At 55.4% G+C, this 22,864-nt stretch overlaps 2 protein-coding genes across 5 annotated transcripts; one reads left to right on the forward strand and one right to left on the reverse strand.

The window, feature by feature from the left end:
* Window positions 1-311: 311 nt before the first annotated feature.
* TAOK2 (TAO kinase 2) lies at window positions 312-18,918 on the forward strand. 3 transcript variants are annotated; one of them, XR_004026687.1, is made up of 19 exons: window positions 312-1,083; window positions 4,173-4,339; window positions 4,524-4,595; window positions 4,687-4,788; window positions 5,236-5,281; window positions 5,411-5,507; window positions 5,632-5,745; window positions 5,853-5,944; window positions 8,398-8,491; window positions 8,596-8,677; window positions 9,470-9,637; window positions 9,808-10,068; window positions 10,234-10,395; window positions 11,938-12,303; window positions 12,383-12,586; window positions 12,907-13,146; window positions 16,237-16,449; window positions 17,187-17,610; window positions 17,691-17,872. XR_004026687.1 is itself a non-coding variant. In XM_030798014.1 (19 exons), exons 2-19 carry the CDS (start codon window positions 4,208-4,210, stop codon window positions 18,210-18,212), a joined length of 3,150 nt encoding a protein of 1,049 aa, XP_030653874.1. In that variant the 5' UTR covers window positions 312-1,083; window positions 4,173-4,207; the 3' UTR covers window positions 18,213-18,918. The 3 variants fall into 3 exon arrangements, 2 of the variants coding, with proteins under 2 accessions (XP_030653874.1, XP_003282047.1); XM_030798014.1 differs by having other exon boundaries at window positions 17,428-17,610; window positions 17,691-18,918; XM_003281999.2 differs by lacking the exons at window positions 16,237-16,449; window positions 17,187-17,610; window positions 17,691-17,872 and having other exon boundaries at window positions 12,907-15,042.
* Window positions 18,919-18,977: 59 nt separating this feature from the next.
* Window positions 18,978-22,752, reverse strand: HIRIP3 (HIRA interacting protein 3). 2 transcript variants are annotated; one of them, XM_003282001.4, is made up of 7 exons: window positions 22,196-22,728; window positions 21,998-22,118; window positions 21,758-21,872; window positions 20,561-21,498; window positions 20,293-20,461; window positions 20,112-20,210; window positions 18,987-20,023 (listed from the first exon to the last, which is right to left on the reverse strand). In XM_003282001.4, the coding sequence occupies exons 1-7, from the start codon at window positions 22,258-22,260 to the stop codon at window positions 19,863-19,865; spliced, it is 1,668 nt and encodes a 555-aa protein (XP_003282049.1). In that variant the 5' UTR covers window positions 22,261-22,728; the 3' UTR covers window positions 18,987-19,862. The 2 variants fall into 2 exon arrangements, with proteins under 2 accessions (XP_004087425.1, XP_003282049.1); XM_004087377.3 differs by lacking the exon at window positions 20,561-21,498 and having other exon boundaries at window positions 18,978-20,023; window positions 22,196-22,752.
* Between the last annotated feature and the right edge of the window lie 112 nt (window positions 22,753-22,864).

Consider the following 22,864-nt stretch of genomic DNA (forward strand, 5'->3'; position numbering starts at 1 on the left):
TCCGCCTCAAAGCTTCCCCTAGCAACAAGCTCGGGCTCAGAGCGAAGGCGGGGCGAGCGCATGCGCTGCAGCTCTGTCTACCGCCAGTCGTGGGACAGAGTGCCGGGCTCCTCCCCTTGCAAGCCTAGCCCTTCTCCCCGCCTCCTCCGGCCCGGGGTCCGCGTGGCGGGGCGCGCGCGCACTCGGGCTCGGCGGCTGCCGGTCTCCCAGGCCGCGGCAGTGAGGAGAGAGGGCGGGGCTGAATCCTCTGCGGCCCCGCCCCCTTTAGCCCGGCGTCCCTACTGCGCCTGCGCGCTCCCGCCCGGTCTCCATCTTGGAATTGGGAGGAAGAGGGAGAGGGAGACCGGGACGAGACCGGGGCTGTGGTGCGGAGAGAAGCTGAGACGGAGAAGAGGAGAGGCAGAGAGGGCGCGGGGACCGTCAGCAGCGCCTTAGCTACAATCTTTCAGCTATTCTTGGAACAGAGAAGGGAGAGGGAGGAGGCCGGGGCGGGAGCGGGGGCTGTCACCCTCGGACCCCGGCGTGCGAGGGGCCGTGCGGCCGGACGTCCTCGGGGTGGGCCCCCAGTCGGTGGCCGAAGACCTAGGGCTCAGGCCCCTGGGTCCCAAATTTCCGGGCTTTGCCCCTCGCTTCTCAGATAGCCGGGTAACAGTCCTCATAGTCCAGATATCCGGGACTCGGGTCCCAACCTCTCTAAACCTGGGTCTCTGTTTCATAGAATTTCAAATATCGGGTTCAGGCCCTTGCGTGCACCAGTATCCGGGGTTCATTCCCCGGGCGTTCAATTATCGGATTCAGTTTCCATCCCGTTCAGATATTCGGGGTTCAGACCCCACAATCAGAAATCCGGAATTTGGCAGCTGTCGCCCTCGAGGAGGGGGAGGACTGGACCGCGAGGTCAGATTAGGTTGTCACCCCCTCCCCTCCAGGGGAGGCTTCCCGGGCCCGCCCTCAGGAAGGGCGAAAGCCGAGGAAGAGGTGGCAAGGGGAAAGGCCTCCTTGCCCCTCTCCCTGCTTGGCAGAGCCGCTGGAGGACCCCAGGCGGAAGCGGAGGCGCTGGGGCACCATAGTGACCCCTACCAGGTGAGACACGGGGTGCAGGGGCGCGGGTCCCTGTGTCTAGCTCTGAGAAGAAAGGGTGCGCCTTTCTGAGAAGCTGGACTTGGGTAGGCCCTCTCCTCAGGATGGGGAAGCCCAGCTGAGCCAGTGGTCAGCCTCTGGCTAGCCTTGCCTTCTGTTGCCACCCCTTCCTCTTCCTTTCATTGTGTCTGGTTGGTGGGGGACCTCAGGTGACAGGGTCTCTGATGTCACCGAGATTCACATCCTAGGTTGCTTCAGCTAATCAGATGGATTTGCACTTCAGTCTTCTCCCCTTCACTTTGCCCCTCACAGCCACCTCTCTTCCCTGATATTCCCCTTTCTCCTGGCTATTCTGTGGTGTTGATTCCCATGCCTCTGATTCCCATGGTGGATCTGCTTACCTGCTTTTCAGGCCTGGTCTGGTTGGATTTCTTCTCCTTGCAAGGAAGTGTGTGTATATGTGTTTGTGTGTATGCGTGTGTGTGTGTGTGTGTGCTTGGAGGTGCCTGGCAATGTTTTCCCCCAGCTGCAGTTACCTTCCAACCTCTTGCTGTGATGGTGTCAATAATCTCATCCATTTGTCAAACGATCTGTCTTTTACAAAGTGCTTTGACAGCCATTCTCTCATGTGACATCCCCGCATTCACCCTGTGGGGGTCTCTTTTATTGGCATCTTCCCATTTTACAGTTGAGAACATTGAGGCCCAGAGAGGTTGCCCAAGGTCACACAGTGGCAGAACCAGAATTTGAACTCAAGTCCTCAATCACATCTTTCCCTGATGCATGCGTGCTTCTTGCCATCTCTTTTCCTCTGAGTTTGGGCTCCGCCAGCGGTCCCTAGGAGACCAGGCTGGGGTGAGGTTTAAGAATGGGGATGAGATGAGCTTCCTTTCCAGAAGGGCTCTACTCAGAAGCTTTTCCTGATGGGAGCCTCTCGCTTTTGCCTCTGCCTCATGGAGTTTTCTATCCACTGTGACCTTCATCTTTACCCCGATCCCAGGGTTTGGCCTGGATTCCTGAGAGGGCTCTCTCCTGACAAATGGTAGCACTAGTGACATCTTTTAACTGTTCGAGCCAAGCTGTTGGGGTAGAATGATCCCCCAAAGGATTAAAGCTTTGTGGGGACCTTGGAGGCAGGAAAGGAAAAAATCCATATGCTGAGTGTCTGCATGGTGTTCCTAAGTATGAGATCTCATTAAAATCTTAACAGCTCCATGCTGTAATCTATTTTACTGAAGAGAAGACCAAGAACTAGAAGGAACTTATTCAAAGCCCTGTTGCTGTGCACTGCAGATGGGATGTACTGGTAGCATAGCTTAGGAGCAGATAGATACAGGTTTCCTCATCTGTAGAATGGAGATAACATTGTCCGTTTTGGAAGGTGGTTATGATTTAGCACAGACCTTGGTTATTGTTCAAGTGTTTGTTGTTATGGGGAAGGGGACCTGCATGATGTTTTGCCAGTGGGTGGCACCCCTTCCATGTGGCCTAGGTTGGCATTCTGGGGCCTTGTGTTGGTAAAGAGGTCAGGAAGATTCCTTTGGCAAGTTGAGAGCACCTGCCTTTGTGTGTGGGTGTGTGGTGCTGGTGAGGGGTGCTTGGCACTGTTGCTGGCAGAAGGGAGAAAAGGGCCTGCTTTGAGCAACCTGGGGAGCTGCTGAGGGCTGAGCAGAAAGCAATCAATCAGTCTCCTAGGCTATTCTGAGTCCTCTGCACCCTGGGGGCCCACTGGAGAGTCAGGCTCCCTCCTTGCCCTCCAGCTTCCAGTTGGGCTGAGGAGACAAAATTAACAACACAACAGGAAACAAGGCATGACAGAATAAATTACATGCTAAAATTGTCAGGTGCTTTTAAGTAGCTAGAACTCTGCCCCAGGATTCCAGCTCTGCTGAAGGCTCCTTTGTGCCTAAATTCTGACAAGTACTTAGGCTGGAGCCTGTCTTGGAATCTCCTTGAGGGTTTTGGTTCTGGTATCCTGCAGGAACTTTCTCGGGGTGTTTGGCTGGGTGCCCTAGGTGCTCTTCCCAATGGCTGGAGTGGTCAGGACAGGCTTCCTGCAAGAGGGGAGCTGAGCTTGGGGTGACAGCTGAGAGAGTAATGGACACAGGCCTAACCGGGGAGCAGAAGGTCCTGTTCTCTGACCTTGGAGAAGTCCTTTTTCTTCTCTGTGCCTCAGTGACCTCACCTAGGAAATGGTGATCATGATTCTGCCCTGCCTGTTTCGAAGGGCTGCTCTGAAATCATAGTGATGGAGGACCAGCTTTGGACAAGGCACTTAACATTGCTGAGCCTGTTTCTTTATCTGTAAGATAGGGGAAATCATAATACTTGCTTCATAAGGTTGTGGTGAGGACTGAATAGAGATAATGCATGTAAGGTACCCAATAAATGTTATTTGTACCCTGCAAATGTCCTGTACCTGTGTGTGATGCTTATGCAATTAGACAGGACAAGTAAGGTGGCCCAGAGCACAGAGAGGCCCTCACAGCCAGATGCCATTTATATCCCTATTCTTCCCATTCTAGATCTCCCCCTGCCCTTTTTGAGAGTGACTCTGCGGGCTCCTCTGGGCCAGTACCCACTTCTAACAATGGACGGATTTCCACCGCCTCCGGCCTGGCCATTTCCTGTTCTCTTCCAGGGTGTGAGAGGTTGAGGGAGGAGGGGGCCTCAGCGCCAAGGGGAACAGAAAGGTGCCTGGAAACAGTTGGGGTATGGGACTTATGGGACAGGACACTTGGGGCTCTGGAGTGCTGGCTGGGAAGCAGAATGTTTTATCCTTGAGGGGAGATACAGGGGCTGTAGGGAAATGAGAACTTGTTGAGCGCTGAAGCGGGTGGTGAGGATGCTTAGCTTCCCAGAATCTTCCTAGCAGTTTTAGGGACTCCAGGGACCCAGCCCGCGTGATCTGGTTGCCAGGGCAACTTCATTTTTTGGAGCTTTGATGTTGTTCCTAATCTCCCCCTCCCCTTCCTCAGCAGTGCCTCCCCCTCATCAGGGAATGAGGGGAGGAGATAGCAGAAACTTGATGGGTCCCTTCCTCTCCCTGAAGGCTCAATCCTTGATCTAAGGGTATTATTTCCATTCCTCAGGCCAGGCCCCACTCTCAGGGCCCCCAGGGGCCACCATGCCAGCTGGGGGCCGGGCCGGGAGCCTGAAGGACCCAGATGTGGCTGAGCTCTTCTTCAAGGATGACCCAGAAAAGCTCTTCTCTGACCTCCGGGAAATTGGCCATGGCAGCTTTGGAGCTGTATACTTTGTGAGTTGGGTCTTGGGAGGGTGTAATAGGGATGGGGACTCTTCCTACCCATGTGGACCTCCCAACAGCCCTTGCACACTACTCCATCACACTGGTATTTCCTGCCTTCTCCTGCTGGGCCAGCAAGTCTTCCCATGCCCAGCTCTCAATGGGGCCTTCAACACTTTCTGGTCTGGTCCTCTAGGCCCGGGATGTCCGGAATAGTGAGGTGGTGGCCATCAAGAAGATGTCCTACAGTGGGAAGCAGTCCAATGAGGTGGGCCAGGTGCAATACAGCCAGGTTGGGGACAGGGGACTCCTGTCTGAAGATGCAAGCTAGGTAACCTCTGCCTACCCTGACCCCCTAGAAATGGCAAGACATCATCAAGGAGGTGCGGTTCTTACAGAAGCTCCGGCATCCCAACACCATTCAGTACCGGGGCTGTTACCTGAGGGAGCACACGGCTTGGGTAAGCTGGTGTCAGATTCTGGCCTGATCTTTACTCCTATTCACGCCCGTCCTTATTGTGGTCCAGTCTCTTAGGTGGTCCCTGTTGGTGGTGCTGTTGTGGGATCTTGGGAAGGAGGAAGTCTCTTTTGACCGCTTTAGTCCTCAGACATACCCACTGAGCAAAAGCCTGGCTCAGAGTGACATAGGCTGTTAGCAGGTGGGACAGGTCACTGTGGGCTGGAGAAGGTGGAGATTGAATGGGAGTTTGAAGGGATTCAGATGGGCAGTGGTGAATGTCTTGGGCCTGGACTCCAGAAACTCTCCCACCACCCTCTCATTGTCTCCAGTTGCCCTTCTTCCCTGTCATCACCCCAGGGACATAGCCTGAGTACAGGACAGTCAAGGAAGCTCTGTTGTGAGTCCCTGCCCAGGAGACTCTGATCTCTGACCCTTGTCTCTTCCTTAGCTGGTAATGGAGTATTGCCTGGGCTCAGCTTCTGACCTTCTAGAAGGTAAGTGACTCATAGGCCAATAAGTGGAGAAGGGAGAAGAGCAGGGGAGCCATAGGGAAGGGTTAAGGGGAGCTTATTCCAATCCCACCCTTGCGCTCCCTTGGGTTGATGTTCTTCCTCACTCTCCAGTGCACAAGAAACCCCTTCAGGAGGTAGAGATCGCAGCTGTGACCCACGGGGCGCTTCAGGGCCTGGCGTATCTGCACTCCCACAACATGATCCATAGGTACAAGCAGCACCGGCAGTGCCTGGGAGGGGAGTGCTATCTGCACCACTTGTCATTTAGCTGGGCTGCCCCTGCCTAGCTTTCCTGAGACACATGTCTCTTCCCTGTACTTTGCCTCTGGCAGGGATGTGAAGGCTGGAAACATCCTGCTGTCAGAGCCAGGGTTAGTGAAGCTGGGGGACTTTGGTTCTGCATCCATCATGGCACCTGCCAACTCCTTCGTGGGCACCCCATACTGGTGAGTGAGTGAGTGGTGGTGAGTGGAGAGACCTCCCAGGATGTTGGGAGTAGGAGTGACAGGGTCTCGGCGGGTGATTTGCCTCTCTCTCCCGACCGTTCTCCTAGGATGGCACCCGAGGTGATCCTGGCCATGGATGAGGGGCAGTACGATGGCAAAGTGGATGTCTGGTCCTTGGGGATAACCTGCATCGAGCTGGGTAAGAACATCCTCTCTGTTCCCTCATCATCTTTTCCATTCTTTCCTGTTACTTCCCAGACTCCAGACTACCCCCTTCTCCTAGGGATGGGATCCCAGGCCTCCAAGTTCCTGTCCGTTGTGACTCTACCCTGGAGCCCCAATACAGGCAGCTGGCAAATTCTGCCAGCTCTTAGGCCTAGAGATTTTGTAGCATTCATCTCTTCCTGTCCACTACCCTGGTTCTAAATTTTTTCTTAGTGCCCACCATGTGCTGTGCCATGGACCTGTGATTCTGGAGGGATAGCAGTGAATGAGAATCCTGCCCTCATGGAACTTACATTTGATTTAGGGAAACCAGGCAGGCATGTTTTCTTTCAATGTGATGAACGCTGTGTGGAGAAGTTACAGGAGCGGTTCAAATGTAAAACGGGCCTTGACGTAGTTTAGGGGCTGAAGAAGGCCTCCTTGTAGGAGAATGTTGAAGCCAACCCGCAAGATAAATAATAGCTGTTTGCAGAATGTAGGGAAGAGCTTTCCAGGCAGAGAGAACAGCATGTGAGAGGCCTCGAGGTAAGTGCAGTCCTGGGGAACTGAGATTAGCTTCAGTTATTTGGAATCTAGCATGTAATGCAGCAAATATAGAAGGATAAGGCCAGAGAGTTAGGTCCAAGCGAGTTCCTAAGGCCTTAAAGCTGTGCCGAGGTTCTCATCTCTGTCAGCCAGCACTATTGAAACAATTCTTTAATGAGGTGGGTAACCTTTATAAAGCTTCCAACACAATGCCAGGCACAAAACAGTTCCCTAAGAGTTGCTGTTAGTTTCTCTTATCAACAACCTCCTGCAGTGATCTCTCCAGTCTCTTCTCCCTTCCGGTCTGTCTTAAGTACTGATGCCAGAGAGGTCTGCCTAAGCTCAGTGCTGTCATTTCAACTCCCTGTTTGGAGCCATGAGTGGCCCCCTGTTGCCTTCAAGACTGAAGCCATCCCCATCCTTCCTCCCACCATCCTAGAGGCTTTGCTTCCTAAATGCTGGCCCTTTCCTTCATGGGCTCCACACTCTGAGTGTGTCATGAACTTTTCCACTTCCTTGCCTTGGTTCGTATTGGGTCCTCTGCCTGAGGTCAGAGATTTGGACCAGCCCTTTTCCTCCATCTTCACAGTCTCCATTTACCATTTGATGCCAGGCCCAGACAGTTGATGAAAAATGTAAGAAACAGACCTAAGTATAAGAAAAAGCTAGATCTGTCCATTTTATTTCTAGTTTTTGGAAGAGATGTGGATACAGAGAAATATTACTCTACTATTGAAAAAAAGAACATATCAAGTCTGATTGTAAATGTCAACTCATACTAAGTCAATATCAGGGAAGCAATGAGGAGAAGGATGTGGCGAACTGGAGATTGCTGTTTCCATAGAAAGAGGGCAGCTAATGCTTATCTCCAGACCATTGTTATGCAGTAATGTAGACTCCATTTCTACAGATCTAATTCTTAAGGAGAAACTGGAAACTTGTATTATTATTTGATTATTGGCAGTTAATTTTAAAAATCACCATTTAGGGCCTGGCGCGGTGGCTCACGCTTGTAATCCCAGCACTTTGGGAGGCCGAGGCGGGCGGATCACGAGGTCAGGAGATCGAGACCACGGTGAAACCCCGTCTCTACTAAAAATACAAAAAATTAGCCGGGCGTGGTGGCGGGCGCCTGTAGTCCTAGCTACTCGGAGAGGCTGAGGCAGGAGAGTGGCGTGAACCCCGGAGGTGGAGCTTGCGGTGAGCCGAGACTGCGCCACTGCACTCCAGCCTGGGCAATAGAGCAAGACTCCATCTCAAAAAACAAAACAAAAAATCACCATTTAGGCCAAAACAACATGACATTTGTCCGGGCTACAAGGGACTCTCAGCGACTCTTAGCTTGCACTTTCCTTTCTAATCTCAGGGCTTTTTACAAAGCCCTTCTCTGAATTCCCTGAAGATATACTAGCTTGAAGGCCCACTGCATACTCTCAACTTCCTAGCCACTTCCCTGTTTCCCTCTTATACCAGTTAATACTTTGATGTTATTTTTTCAGTCCTATTTAATCTTCTCTTTTAGACTGGAAGTTCCTTGAGGGCGGGGCCTAATTCTTGTTTTTATCTTCCCCATAGCAATTATCACGTTATCTGCTCCCTTTGGCACCTAAGAAGTATTAGTTGGGGTGATAACTGAATGGCTGTCCTTCTGCCTTCGTTACTGCTTTTGTGGATGTTACTTTCTTTGACCCCTATTCCACCCATGTGCAGTGGAGAGGTTGGGTGTTGTATTTTACAGAGGAAGGAATTAATTGGGACGCAACAGGATGATGGGAACTTCTCAAGGTCATGTGGCAAGGAAGTCAAGGAATTGGGGTTTGAACCCAAGTCGTCTCAGTTCCATTCCATTGTCCTCTACCCCCCGCCACCTCTCACCTTCTTCCCTTTCACCTTTTTCTGTAGCGGAACGGAAACCACCGCTGTTTAACATGAATGCGATGAGTGCCTTATACCACATTGCACAGAATGAATCCCCCGTGCTCCAGTCAGGACACTGGTGAGGACTGAGATTCCGAATCTGGGCCCAGGGGTTAGGCCATGGGGTACAGATGCCTGGCTCATGCCTTCCCCACCCCTCTCCCACCCTCCTGTGACTTTCAGGTCTGAGTACTTCCGGAATTTTGTTGACTCCTGTCTTCAGAAAATCCCTCAAGACAGACCAACCTCAGAGGTTCTCCTGAAGGTGAGGGCCTCCTGGCCTAGCATTCTCCTGGAACTGTAGCTTGTTAGAGCCACAAGAACCCCCAGGGAAATTAGTGGTTCCCAGTTCCTCCTCCACCAAGAGGTTCGTTGATGAATTCCCACCCCATCCCCAATGCCCAGTGGACTCTGTGTTTTACAAGATTTTGTCTACCAGACTGCCTTAATTTATTAAGTAATAAACTGTTTTCCCATCTTTTATTAATCAAAGATTCATATAAATGCCAGCCAGAGCTTCTGGTCAGCGTGTGATAACCAGGGTTGCCCCCACTGATCTGATGTAATGCAAGCCAAAAGCCTGTGTAGCCTTATCGTGGGTAAATGTATGATTTCCCTTAGGTGTTTTTTGAATTATCAAAAATAGAGGGGCCCCATTCCCTTCACAGACCCATGGGGGCCTGAGGATCCCTAGCTGGAAACTTTATGTAGTTGGACCCACTTGTTTTATAACTGTAGGATACTGTATGAAGCCCAGAGGGGCCTCATGACATGTCCAAGGTCACATAGCCCTTTAGTAGAGGAGCTGGACGAGAATCTGGTTCTCCTGACTGTTCCTGCCTGTCAGCCATGCTTAGTGGAAGAATAGTCTGTCTGGGGAGTAGGTACTGGGTGGTACAGAAAATTATTGTGAGAGAAGGGCTTGGGATAAGGCCAGCATCAACCCATGGTGGGCGTGGGTCCCAGAAGAGTGCCTCAGGCCGGAGGGAATGCCAAGGGCTGTGGGTTATGGGGGGAAGGGGATTTGGCAGCAGGCCTCAGTGCCCTCTTCCCCCAGCACCGCTTTGTACTCCGGGAGCGGCCACCCACAGTCATCATGGACCTGATCCAGAGGACCAAGGATGCCGTGCGGGAGCTGGACAACCTGCAGTACCGCAAGATGAAGAAGATCCTGTTCCAAGAGGCACCCAACGGCCCTGGTGCCGAGGCCCCAGAGGAGGAAGAGGTGACCCAGCTTGCCCTGACACCCCTCTTTATCCCCTGTGTGTGCCTGCCCCCTGCAGCTGCTTGGCCCCTTCCCCAGCCCTACTCACACCACCATCTCCCCATGCTACCTCCATGCATACGCCCCAGGGCTTCCCCTTCCCTGCCCAGCAGCCTACGCCCTGTTCGCAGGAGGCTGAGCCCTACATGCACCGGGCCGGGACTCTGACCAGTCTCGAGAGTAGCCACTCAGTGCCCAGCATGTCCATCAGCGCCTCCAGCCAGAGCAGCTCCGTTAACAGCCTAGCAGATGCCTCAGACAACGAGGAAGAGGAGGAGGAGGAGGAGGAAGAGGAGGAGGAGGAAGAAGGCCCCGAAGCCCGGGAGATGGCCATGATGCAGGAGGGAGAGCACACAGTCACCTCTCACAGCTCCATTATCCATCGGCTGCCGGTACACAGCTCACCCTTGGGGGACCTGAGCACCTGCTCTAGAACCGCCTGGGTCTTCGCCCTCCTTCCCTAAGTGCAGCACTCCTCTGAGTCTGAGTGGCTCTCCTCAGGTAGCTCTCTTTGGACCCAATGGCCTCTGAGCCTTGGGTGTTCCATCTCCCTCTAGGGCTCTGACAACCTATATGATGACCCCTACCAGCCAGAGATAACCCCCAGCCCTCTCCAGCCGCCTGCAGCCCCAGCTCCCACCTCCACCGCCTCTTCCGCCCGCCGCCGGGCCTACTGCCGCAACCGGGACCACTTTGCCACAATCCGAACTGCCTCCCTGGTGAGTGTAGCCATCCTCAGCCTGCTCGCTGTCTGTTTTTTAAGTCTTTTTAAGTCTAGAAATGATTTCCTCCCTGTGGCATGGGATTGAGTCTGGATTCTACCCTCATTTTCTGTTGCTGGCTCCTGCCTGCTCCCCTTAACCCTCCCGCTTCCCTCCTCTTCTCAGCGGACTGTTTTGGTCATATGGCCCAATCTGGGTGTTTCTAGCTTGGCAAACTCTTACTCCATTTTTGTGGCCTGCCTTAACTGACATCTCCTGGGTTGCCTTCCCAGGCTCCTCTGGTGAGTCAGGTGCTTCATGGTTGTGTGCTGGGGAAGCCCTGTGCCTGTAGAGCCCTGTGCCGGGGGTGTCCAGTGCTGGGGGAGCCCTGTGCCGGGGGTGCCCTGTGCTTGGGTGGTCCTGAACAGCATCATGATAGGTTTGCCAGATTCTGTGCCCCAGAGGGCAGGGATGGTGTTCAGGTATCTGTCTCATGCCAGCGGTTAGCTCTCAGGCTAACACACAGGCCTGTGTTAACCCTCCCAGCCCTGCTGGGAGGGGAAGGGTAGGATCCCATTGGAGAAATGAGGCACCTGTGGCTCAGAGGGGCCACTTGCCCCAGTGCCTTTGGTGGCTCTCCGCTCCTGTAAGCAGGCCCTTAGTCCTCTCCTAAAATCAACTCATGGCAATCTTTTTCTCAGTTCACAGGAAAAAGTGTTTAGGCTTTTCATAAAACATAGCTTTTCATCCATGTTTTTAATAAGCCTTTAGATCACATTCCTGCTCAGCTGCATTTGAGCGTCAACAATCCCCTTAGAGGCCACTGATTCAGTCTAGTATGTTCTTATGGCCTCTGCTTGGTGCTGGTTGTGTTCCAACAATTCTTCAGATCCCATGGTGCTTTGCAGTACTGTACAGAGAGGTCTTGACTGCCAGGGGCTTGGCTGCCGGGACTAGTTTGAGAGCCACTCATAGAGTCAATTGAGAATGAGACCTGAGATCAGACTTTGAATGAAGGTGTTCAAGCCCAGTGTTCTTGTTATTCCAGCATCTTGTGGCCCCTATCCCAGCTCAATACCTGGGGACTGATAGGCCGACCATGTTTGCTGAAGCGGAAGGAAGCCAACGCCTATTAGATAGAGTCCGAACTTACCCCATAGCCCCTATGAGGGGGTATTATTTCCCCATTTAATAGATGAGGGAACTGGTGCTTTGAGAAGTTAACTTACTTGAGATCACGTGATTGGTAAGTGGCAAAGCTGGGATTTGATCCCAGGTCTGTGTGACTCACTGTTTCAAATTAGTATGGATTGTTCCTACTTTTGTGCCAGGCCCTGTGCTCACCACCTTTTATCATTCGGTCACACCAACTTGTGAAGTAGATAATATCACCATTATCCAGTTGAGGAAACAGGCTAGAGAGGCCGTGTGTGAGGAAGGTGTTAAATGAGAATGAAACCCATGAGTTGAAAACCCATGTTCTTCCCCACAGAAGACCCCTTGTGTTAATTAACTAGGGGCCAGGCTGAGCCCCAGCTCTCACCCTCTCTCCTTCCCCAGGTCAGCCGTCAGATCCAGGAGCATGAGCAGGACTCTGCGCTGCGGGAGCAGCTGAGTGGCTATAAGCGGATGCGACGACAGCACCAGAAGCAGCTGCTGGCCCTGGAGTCACGGCTGAGGGGTGAACGGGAGGAGCACAGTGCACGGCTGCAGCGGGAGCTTGAGGCGCAGCGGGCTGGCTTTGGGGCGGAGGCAGAAAAGCTGGCCCGGCGGCACCAGGCCATTGGTGAGAAGGAGGCACGAGCTGCCCAGGCCGAGGAGCGGAAGTTCCAGCAGCACATCCTTGGGCAGCAGAAGAAAGAGCTGGCCGCCCTGCTGGAGGCACAGAAGCGGACCTACAAACTTCGCAAGGAACAGCTGAAGGAGGTGAGCTAGGGCTGCTTGGGGGCGGAGCCGATGGCGAGCCAGGTGGGTCCTGACCCTGCTTCCCTCTGCCCTCCCCCAGGAGCTCCAGGAGAACCCCAGCACTCCCAAGCGGGAGAAGGCCGAGTGGCTGCTGCGGCAGAAGGAGCAGCTCCAGCAATGCCAGGCGGAGGAGGAGGCAGGGCTCCTGCGGCGGCAGCGCCAGTACTTTGAGCTGCAGTGTCGCCAGTACAAGCGCAAGATGTTGCTGGCTCGGCACAGCCTGGACCAGGACCTGCTGCGGGAGGTAGGCATCCCAATCTCCGTTCCCCTCCCACTCACTCGTGGATCCCAGGGACCCACCCTTTTCCATTTGCCTCATTCTTGTCTTCCTTCTCCTTGGCCCTCAAGTGTTACAGTTCAGCTTTGCTTCAGTGCCCCTTTTACTTCTCATCCCCAACAGACTCTGCCAGAATTTCCTTAGGCCTCTGTTCCCAGGCCAGGGAGGAGCTTGCCTCCCCTACACCCTCATCTCCTGCCATCCCCAGCTCCCTCTGCCAAGGAGCCCTGGCCCCTCACTTCCTTGATACTGACCAGGCCCCGGGCCCTGCATTTCTTCTGCCTCAGGACCTGAACAAGAAGCAGACCCAGAAAGACTTGGAGTGTGCACTGCTGCTTCGGCAGCACGAGGCCACGCGGGAGCTGGAGCTGCGGCAGCTGCAGGCCGTGCAGCGCACGCGGGCTGAGCTCACCCGCCTGCAGCACCAGACGGAGCTGGGCAACCAGCTGGAGTACAACAAGCGGCGTGAGCAAGAGTTGCGGCAGAAGCATGCGGCCCAGGTTCGCCAGCAGCCCAAGAGCCTCAAAGTACGTGCAGGCCAGCGCCCCCCGGGCCTCCCACTCCCCATTCCTGGGGCTCTGGGCCCACCCAACACAGGCACCCCTATAGAAGAGCAGCCCTGCTCACCTGGCCAGGAGGCAGTCCTGGACCAAAGAATGCTTGGCGAGGAGGAGGAAGCAGTTGGAGAGAGAAGGATTCTGGGAAAGGAAGGGGCCGCTTTGGAGCCCGAGCAGCAGAGGATTCTGGGGGAAGAATCAGGAGCCCCTAGTCCCAGTCCACAAAAACATGGGAGCCTGGTTGATGAGGAAGTTTGGGGTCTGTCTGAGGAGATAGAGGAGCTTAGGGTGCCCTCCCTTGTACCCCAGGAGAGGAGCATTGTTGGCCAGGAGGAGGCTGGGACATGGAGCTTGTGGGGGAAGGAGGAAGGGAGTCTTCTAGATGAGGAGTTTGAGCTTGGCTGGGTCCAGGGCCCAGCACTGACTCCTGTCCCCGAGGAGGAGGAAGAAGAGGAAGAGGGGGCTCCGATTGGGACCCCTAGGGATCCTGGAGATGGTTGTCCTTCCCCCGACATCCCTCCTGAACCCCCTCCAACACACCTGAGGCCCTGCCCTGCCAGCCAGTTCCCCGGACTCCTGTCCCATGGCCTCCTGGCTGGCCTCTCCTTTGCAGTGGGGTCCTCCTCTGGCCTCCTGCCCCTCCTGCTGCTGTTGCTGCTTCCATTGCTGGCAGCCCAGGGTGGGGGTGGCCTACAGGCAGCGCTGCTGGCCCTTGAGGTGGGGCTGGTGGGTCTGGGGGCCTCCTACCTGCTCCTTTGTACAGCCCTGCACCTGCCCTCCAGTCTTTTCCTACTCCTGGCCCAGGGTACCGCACTGGGGGCCGTCCTGGGCCTGAGCTGGCGCCGAGGCCTCATGGGTGTGCCCCTGGGCCTTGGAGCTGCCTGGCTCTTAGCTTGGCCAGGCCTAGCTCTACCCCTGGTGGCTATGGCAGCGGGGGGCAGATGGGTGCGGCAGCAGGGTCCCCGGGTGCGCCGGGGCATATCTCGACTCTGGTTGCGGGTTCTGCTGCGCCTGTCACCCATGGCCTTCCGGGCCCTGCAGGGCTGTGGGGCTGTGGGGGACCGGGGCCTGTTTGCACTGTACCCCAAAACCAACAAGGATGGCTTCCGCAGCCGCCTGCCCATCCCTGGGCCCCGGCGGCGTAATCCCCGCACCACCCAACACCCATTAGCCCTTTTGGCAAGGGTCTGGGTCCTGTGCAAGGGCTGGAACTGGCGTCTGGCACGGGCCAGCCAGGGTTTAGCATCCCACTTGCCCCCGTGGGCCATCCACACACTGGCCAGCTGGGGCCTGCTTCGGGGTGAACGGCCCACCCGAATCCCCCGGCTACTACCACGCAGCCAGCGCCAGCTAGGGCCCCCTGCCTCCCGCCAGCCACTGCCAGGGACTCTAGCCGGGCGGAGGTCCCGCACCCGCCAGTCCCGGTCCCTCCCCCCCTGGAGGTAGCTGACTCCAGCCTTTCCAGCCCAAATCTAGAGCATTGAGCACTTTATCTCCCACGACTCAGTGAAGTTTCTCCAGTCCCTAGTCCTCTCTTTTCACCCACCTTCCTCAGTTTGCTCACTCACCTAGAGCCCTTCGGACCTCTAGACAGGCAGCCTCCTCAGCCATGGAGTCCAGCAGTCACTCTGTGTTCTCCTGGCGCTCCTCCCCTAAGTTATTGCTGTTCGCCCGCTGTGTGTGCTCATCCTCACCCTCATTGACTCAGGCCTGGGGCCAGGGGTGGTGGAGGGTGGGAAGAGTCATGTTTTTTTTCTCCTCTTTGATTTTGTTTTTCTGTCTCCCTTCCAACCTGTCCCCTTCCCCCCACCAAAAAAAGAAAAAGACAAACACAAATAAAATATCTGAGCGGAACTGTGCCTTTGGCCCAGGCTGCCTCTGTCTGCTTTGTCCTGCCGCCTAGCCTCCCCGGTATGCCCCCAGGCTGACCCTCGGCCCGGCTCCATGACCTCTTCACCCCATCTCCGTTATCTCAGCCCCTCTCACTCCTCAGCCTCATGCTCTCTGCCTTCATAGCTTCATTGCACCATGACCACCACCGGCTCTGGGGTCTGGGCCCCTGTAGAACTTCACCGAACTTCTTGGTCCCACAGAGCCCCTGTTTGCGGGTTCATTCCAGAGGTCTTAGTTTCCAAGCCCTTGGTCTCCTCATCCCCTGCCTTTTCTCCCAACCCGTTCCCTCCATAGTTCCCAGCTGCAGGGGACCAAATTGCTCTCCTGCATCAGGCATTACCCTAGTGGGTTGGGGGACGGGGCTGCAGACCCTCCACAGTAGGGGGTGCTGAGCTGGGGGCAACCAAGCGGAGTATGAGGGCTGTGACAGCAGGATTGAGTGTGGGCCTGGAGTGGGAGCTGAGTGTGTGAGGGGCCGGGCTGGAATGCGAATCTGGTCAGGGTGGTAGCTGCTGGCCGGTTGAACTTGTCAGGCCCTTTCTGGCCACCTCCTTTGCCCCTTTCTCCTCTGTGGCCCAAAATGGGGCAGCCCCTTCTTACCCATTTCTCAGCTCGGTGCTTCTCCTCCTTCCCTGCCTTCCTCCCTGAGCTGCTGGACCTGGGACTTCCTGTGTCTGTCCTTAGTCGTGTTGCTTTCTTCATGGGTGTTTTGTGTGACTGGTTCTTCTCGCTTGTTCTTGTGCACGTTCTCATATTTGCTCACGTGCTTCTGTCTCTAGGTCACAGTCTCTCCCTCTTTGCCTGGTCAGAGCTTCCAAGATCCTCAGTTCCCTGTCCAGTAACTCCGATGTTCTTTCTCATGGGTATCGCACCCAACTCCGTGCACGTGCTCTTGGAACTTCTTGTCTTCTCTGCATCTCTTGCCCATCGAGACCTTCCTGATCTCTCTCAGCACGATCCCACCTCTCCATGTCTGTCTGTATACAGCTCCCCCCACCCCCTCTGTCTAACATGTTTTCTGTTTCTCTCCCTCTCCCTGTCTCTGCTTCTGTCTCCTCTCTTCTCTCTCTTCTCCCCATTTCCCCTGGTTGTTCCTCCTCCTCCTCCTCCTCTTCCTCCTCCTCTTCCCCGCTGCCCCCATCTCCCCTTGATCCATCCACTGCATAGTCTAAGGAGCTGCAGATCAAGAAGCAGTTCCAGGAGACGTGTAAGATCCAGACTCGGCAGTACAAGGCTCTGCGAGCACACTTGCTGGAGACCACGCCCAAAGCTCAGCACAAGAGCCTCCTTAAGCGGCTCAAGGAAGAGCAGACCCGCAAGCTGGCAATCTTGGCGGAGCAGTATGACCAGTCCATCTCAGAGATGCTCAGCTCACAGGCGGTGAGGCCTGGGGTCCAGGGAGGGAGTGCGCTAGAGGCCAGGCTCTGTACTTCGCTTTAGAGAAATGGACGGTGCAGGGCATGCACAGAGCTAGGGCCTTTTTACTTGGGAAACTCACATACTCTTCCTCTGTTCATGTTCTCCACAATGATTTATTTCATATTCTCCTCAGTGGTTTTATTCTTGCTCTTAGTATTTTCTTAAGGTCTTGACAAAGCCATGTGCCTATTCCCAAGAACCACCAAGGAAAAGAGTGGCTATTATTTTTTCCTGGGCCTGAGTTAGTTTAATGGGTAAACAGGGTGCAGATTAAAGTGAATGTGGCCCTCAAGCCCATTTACTCAGACTTCTGGAGGATTTTGAAAGTTGCTGTTCTAAAAAAATGATCACACCTAACACTGGAATGGGCCACTTAAAATGTGCGGAGAGGGTAGAGAGTGGAAACGCCCCACCCAAGGCTGTTCTCTCACCCAGTCCCACCTCTCCCAGGTAACTTAATAATAATTAACTGTATTTTGTATTTTTTCAGTGCACATTTTGAAAAATTATATGAATTTTAAACACAGATGGAATCATACTTTACATTTACTTTCTGTAACTTCCTTTTTCCACTTAATATTTCTTGGACATCTTCCCCTGTCAGTACACCTGTCTCATTTTTTTTTACAGCATAGAATTTTCCATGGTATGGCTGTACCATAATTTATTTAACCCATCCCTTATTGGTGGACATTTAGGTTGTTTCCAGTATTTTGCTATCACAACGCTTCCGTGAACACCTCGAGCACATGTGCAAGTATACCTGGGGGATAGATTCTGCAGTGTAATTGCTGTGCCACAGGGTATGACCATCTTCCATTCTGATAGATGTTGAGACCGCTGCTTCTTGAAACCTTAGGGCCCAGGCCTACCTGGGGCAGGGGAGGATAGTGGGGGTGGGGGAAGAGATCCCTATAACTGGTTGTTCATTTTCCCCAGCTGCGGCTTGATGAGACCCAGGAAGCAGAGTTCCAGGCCCTTCGGCAGCAGCTTCAACAGGAGCTGGAGCTGCTCAACGCTTACCAGAGCAAGATCAAGATACGCACAGAGAGCCAGCACGAGAGGGAGCTGCGGGAGCTGGAGCAGAGGGTTGCGCTGCGGCGGGCACTGCTGGAACAGCGGGTAAGGGGCCCAGCTTCCAGGACTGCGAAGGGAGGGTGGGCTCCCGCCCCCGAATCTAACCTCTGTTCCGGATGCCCCAGGTGGAAGAAGAGCTGCTGGCCCTGCAGACAGGGCGCTCCGAGCGAATCCGGAGTCTGCTTGAGCGGCAGGCTCGTGAGATCGAGGCCTTTGATGCGGAAAGCATGAGGCTGGGCTTCTCCAGCATGGCTCTGGGGGGCATCCCGGCTGAGGCTGCTGCCCAGGGCTATCCTGCTCCACCCCCTGCCCCGGCCTGGCCCTCCCGTCCCGTTCCCCGTTCTGGGGCACACTGGAGCCACGGCCCTCCTCCACCAGGCATGCCCCCTCCAGCCTGGCGTCAGCCATCTCTGCTGGCTCCCCCAGGCCCCCCAAACTGGCTGGGGCCCCCCACACAGAGTGGGACACCCCGTGGCGGAGCCCTGCTGCTGCTAAGAAACAGCCCCCAGCCCCTGCGGCGGGCAGCCTCGGGGGGCAGTGGCAGTGAGAATGTGGGCCCCCCTGCTGCCGCAGTGCCTGGGCCCCTGAGCCGCAGCACCAGTGTTGCTTCCCACATCCTCAATGGTTCTTCCCACTTCTATTCCTGAAGTGCAGCGGGGAGGAGCAGACGAGCTGGGCAGGGCAGGGGTGGGTGGAGCCTGACCCTGGAAGGCACTGAGGCGGAGGCCCCCGCAAGGGTCGGGGACAAGATGTAGGCTCCAGCTCCCCTCAGACCTCCTCATCTCATGAGCTTCTTGGGGCTGGCCAGTGGCCCAGGGCCAGCTTGGGGATAGGTGCCTCAAGGCTGCCTGGGAGCCCCGCCTCCCTACCATGGTGCCAGGGTCTCCCTCCGCCACCTAGAAAAGGAGGGAGATGTGCGTGTCAAATATTCATCTAGTCCCCTGGGGGAGGGGAAGGGTGGGTCTAGACATACTATATTCAGAGAACTATACTACCCTCACAGTGGGGCCCTCAGACCTGCCACAGGGCAGAGCAGGTCTGGGGCCTGAGGCAGGGAGAATGAGAGGCCACCTTACTGGCAAGAAGGATCAGGATGGGGTCTTGGGGTCAGGATGCCTGGGTCTCTTCCCCTGTTACTGTCTGACGTCCTGTGCCGTCTTGTCCTTTTTTTTTTTTTTTTTTTTTTTTTTTTTTTTTTTAATTGGGATCAGGGCTGGGGCGGGGAAACAAGGGAAGGACCTTGGAAGGGGCTGCTCCCAGGCCTGGGGGGCAGTCGTGGGAGCCCCTCTCAGCTGTGGGGCTGGCACAGAGTCCCAGGCAAGCTTTTAATAAACTGTTGGTTATTCTAACAGATCTCAGAACTCACTCTTCTGTCTTTGGTGTGCGTGAAGGACTGCTCAGTGGCCACTGAATAGTACTGCTTGTGTTTTAAAAAGAGAATTTATTGGGCTGTGTATCTAAACATTTCAGTGATTTTAATGACTTCAGGTGTGATATCTCGGCTCTCAAAGGTGGTCTTCAACCCCTTGACCTCTAATTCCTGTTTTCTTTGCTTTGGCTTCAGATTCTTAGGTTTGCCTCCCACACAGACCCCGGGCAGCTCCATGCTCACATCTTCCCACAAGCCTCAGCAGCCAGAGTTCAGTGGAGACCTCATGTGACTGCAGAGGCTGGGCCTGTAGCCAGAGGCCTAGAGGGCTGGCACTGGCCCAGGAAGTCTGGGCTTTTCCCCACCCCTTCGAGGTTAACAGCCCGTGGACAAAGTGGCTGTTTGCAGAAGGGGGAAGGCTTAAGCACTGGCTGCCCTCAAGTTATTCTATCCCCCTCCCAAGTGGGCATTAGGTTATCAGACCAGGCTAAAAGCAGAGGGGCCACTGGGCAGGCTGGCAGCACAGGAGCCACACACCCTTCTTCAATAGGGCTTGGTGACTGTTGGATGACAGGGTCTGGAGGCAGGGACTTCTTCCAGGAACCCGGGGGAAATTAAAGGGAACCAGGCCAGGGGAGGAGGTAGTGGCAGTGACTACTGCTCAGTTTCCTGGCCCAAAATACAGGAGGTGAGAATGGGGGACCAAATTTGATGAAGTGATTAAAAACACTCCTTTATTGAGTCTTAAAAAACAAACACCTTAAATGGAGAGCGTGACGCTGAGAAGTAGCATCCCAAAAGCTTGCGTCCTTGGGAGCTACAGTCTCCTCTGAAGGAAGCTGCCTCTGTTCCACAGACACAGGGCAAGGGGTGCTATGTATGCTTTGTACACGTATCAAGGGTCCCTCCTGGGGGTGGCAGAGCTCAGTTAACTCTCGCCATCACTGCTGATGATGCCACGCATATGTGACCAGTCCGGGGGTGCGGGACGGGGCCGCTCTTCATCTGAGTCCAGGGTCCGTCGGTACAGCTCCCCTGGGGGTGCTGCTTCTCCTAAAGGGTTCCAGGCTGTACGTCTGCGTGGCCGGCCTAGGGGAAAGGGGAAACGAGAGATCAGATGTCTGAGAATGTCCAACCCCACCTATCTGCTCCTGGGCAGTGAGAGGAAACCCCTTACCCGAGCCACTGATGATGTTCGCAACATCCAAGGAGGCCACCTCAGCCGCCTCCTCCCTCTGCTCCTTCAGGGCTCGACACTTCTCTAGGGAAGGGGTACCTGGGACAGAAGAAGCTGGTGATCCTCTCCTCCCCAGCAGCAAGGCCCTCTCCTGCAGCCCCCAGGGCACGCTGGGCCTCACCCTTCATGCCTAGGGCTTCCAGTTCTGCCCGGAGGATACTCAGGCGCTCCTTGTGTGAGCAACAGGAGCCCAACAGCTTCTTGTAGTTTCGATGGGCACCACAGGCCCGAATGTAGCGCTTCAGCCTCATCACAGCTGGGTGGTCCTCTCCACGGCGACCTGAGCCAGCCTAGCAAGGAAAGACAGCAGCTGAAGGCCAAGCCTGCTGGGCTTGAGGCAGGGTCTCCCTCTTCCCTAATAGTGGCCTCCCACCCCTCCTCACCCTCACCTTCCCTCTTTTGGCCTCTGGACTTCCGTCTGAGGAGGAAGAGGAGCTTCGTGTCCTGCCTTTCCTGGAGCTCTTCTTGGAAGAGCGGTTCTTCCTCTCCCCCTGGGAGCCTCCCCCCACCTCGCTGTCACTTACCTCCCTCTCCAAGTCACTCTCCTCACCACTGGTGCTGCCCAGTCTGGCCATCTTTCTAGAGCCTTTAGCTGTGGGTTCCCCCTTCCCACTGTCTTCCTCGTCCTCACTGCTTCCACTCAACTTCTTCCCACCCTTAAGCTGGGTCCCGTCCTCACTCTTCCTCTGCATTGGGGGTTCTCCATCTCTCCCACTGTCATCCCCACTGTCTGCTGCCTCTTTCTGCTCTTCCTCACTGTCTGAGTCTCCCATGAGCCTCTTTGCCTGGCTTTTCTGCTTACAGCTCCTCTCCTCCCTAGCTGACTTTCTCCGGCCATTGCTCCTGCTTCTGGGTTTCCAATCCTCCTTTTTCTCATTCTCTTCTTTCTCTTCCTCCCCCGCTTCCTCCTCTCTGTGCTCTTTCTTCCCGGCTAGGATCTCCTCTTCACTCTCCTGTTCACTTTCCTTCAGCCTTTTGGTTCCTTTATTTCCCTCCACCTTCTTTGCTATCCTCTGAACGGGTTCTTCCTCACTCTCCTCACTTCCTTCCCTGGCCTGCTTCCTACTGGCTGAGGCCTTGCCTGGTGCCTGCTTCTTTACCACAGGCTTCTTCCTAGTCTTCCCCTTGTCCTCCTTTTCCTCCTCCTCACTGCTCTCCTCTCCCCTCTGTGCGGGCAGGTCCCTCTGCCGTTCCTCATCACTGCTCTCCTCAACTGCCTTTGAGGGTCGCCTTGGATTCTCCTCTTTGGCTGGGCTGACTTCTGCTGCCACCCCATTCTTTGCTGGGGGTCCAAAGTAGTCTGGGCTGGAGGCTTCAGAGCCGGACTCTGGAATATGGAGAGGAGAGAGGGTTGAGACAGGCTCCTCCTGTCCCTTCTACCTTCACTTCGGATAGGTTGCCTCGAGCCCTGCCCTGACAGTTGGAGGGGCAGCAGGAAACAGCTATCTGTCCTCGCTGTTCCCGGTTCCTGACTCACTAGCCTTGCTCCCTCATCTAACGCCTGGGGACATAAGAGATGCGCAGTGAATGCTTTTTGAGTGAACCAACGATGCAGAAGGACCCCACAGCAGGGAGGAAGCACTAACCCGACTCTGAATTGAAGCGGAACCTTTTTCTCTCCGGGTCGCTACAAGGGGTGGGAGGCCTCTTGCCCTTCTTGGTAAGGTCCAGTTTGTCTTCCCTGGAAGCGGCTTCCTCCACCTGTGTGTGCGCCAAGAGGGCAAACTATGCACCAAGGCTGCGCTCACCACGCCCCGTCAGGCCCCTCCTCCTCGGCAGCAAGCCCCGCCTCCGCCTTCCGCGGCCCAGGCTCCGGCCAGGCACACCTGCATCTTCAGCAGCTCCTCCTCCACCAGCCGCTTCAGTGTCTGCTTCTCCTCAGGCTCCAGGTGGCTGCGGCCCGACTGAGCCAAGTACCTCCGCCGCACGATGGAATGCGTAAGCGTGCTGCGGGGACAGGGTGTCAGGATGGAGTCCCGTCCCACCCGCGCCCTTTCCAACCCCATCTCCAACCCCCTGGGCACCTGAGGTCCGGGCGGCCTCGGAAGAAGCTACGGGTGAACTCCTGCATCTCCTTCTCCCGCGCCATTTTGCTCAACCCGGGATTGGCGGCTCCCGCCTTTTTTTCTTCTCGGCCTCCGTCAGCACGTTTGACAGCGGCTCGCGCACGCGCAGTGCGGCAGCACCGTGGGGCGAGGGACCGTTGGTCCTTGGCCGCGGACCGCGTGGGCCGAGAACTTTGCCAGACGAGACTTGTTTTCCCTGGGCAGTTGGAGGGTCTCACGGCTCCTACCCTTTCTTGGAATGGATCATTTTAAAAGTTCTCGTTAGAAACCAATTCGGCGCCGGCACCCTTTGGGTGAAACGTAATCAGTCCGCGACGCTGCCTTCCTCCCTGGTCACGGGCACCAGCTAGGCTACTGTTATTTCGCAAGGCAGAAGAGAAAAGGCATCCTCGCGAGCACACGAGGAACCTCGGGGATAAATCCTTTTGTGGCTTCAAGTGTCTTAAGTATATTAGAGTCAGGAACGGCGCTCTCCAGCGTCCGCCATTTTTGTGGCGTCACCGCGTCGCTGCTACGCCATCCCCAGCGCAGCCACTCGCCGCCGCGCTCCTATCCCAGTGTCGCCCGGGAGGGCGGCCCGTGCGGTGACGCCGCCTGAGCGGCCTGAGCGCGGGGTACGCCGGGAGT

Source organism: Nomascus leucogenys, chromosome 2 (assembly GCF_006542625.1).
Source record: "Nomascus leucogenys isolate Asia chromosome 2, Asia_NLE_v1, whole genome shotgun sequence".
Taxonomy (NCBI): domain Eukaryota; kingdom Metazoa; phylum Chordata; class Mammalia; order Primates; family Hylobatidae; genus Nomascus; species Nomascus leucogenys.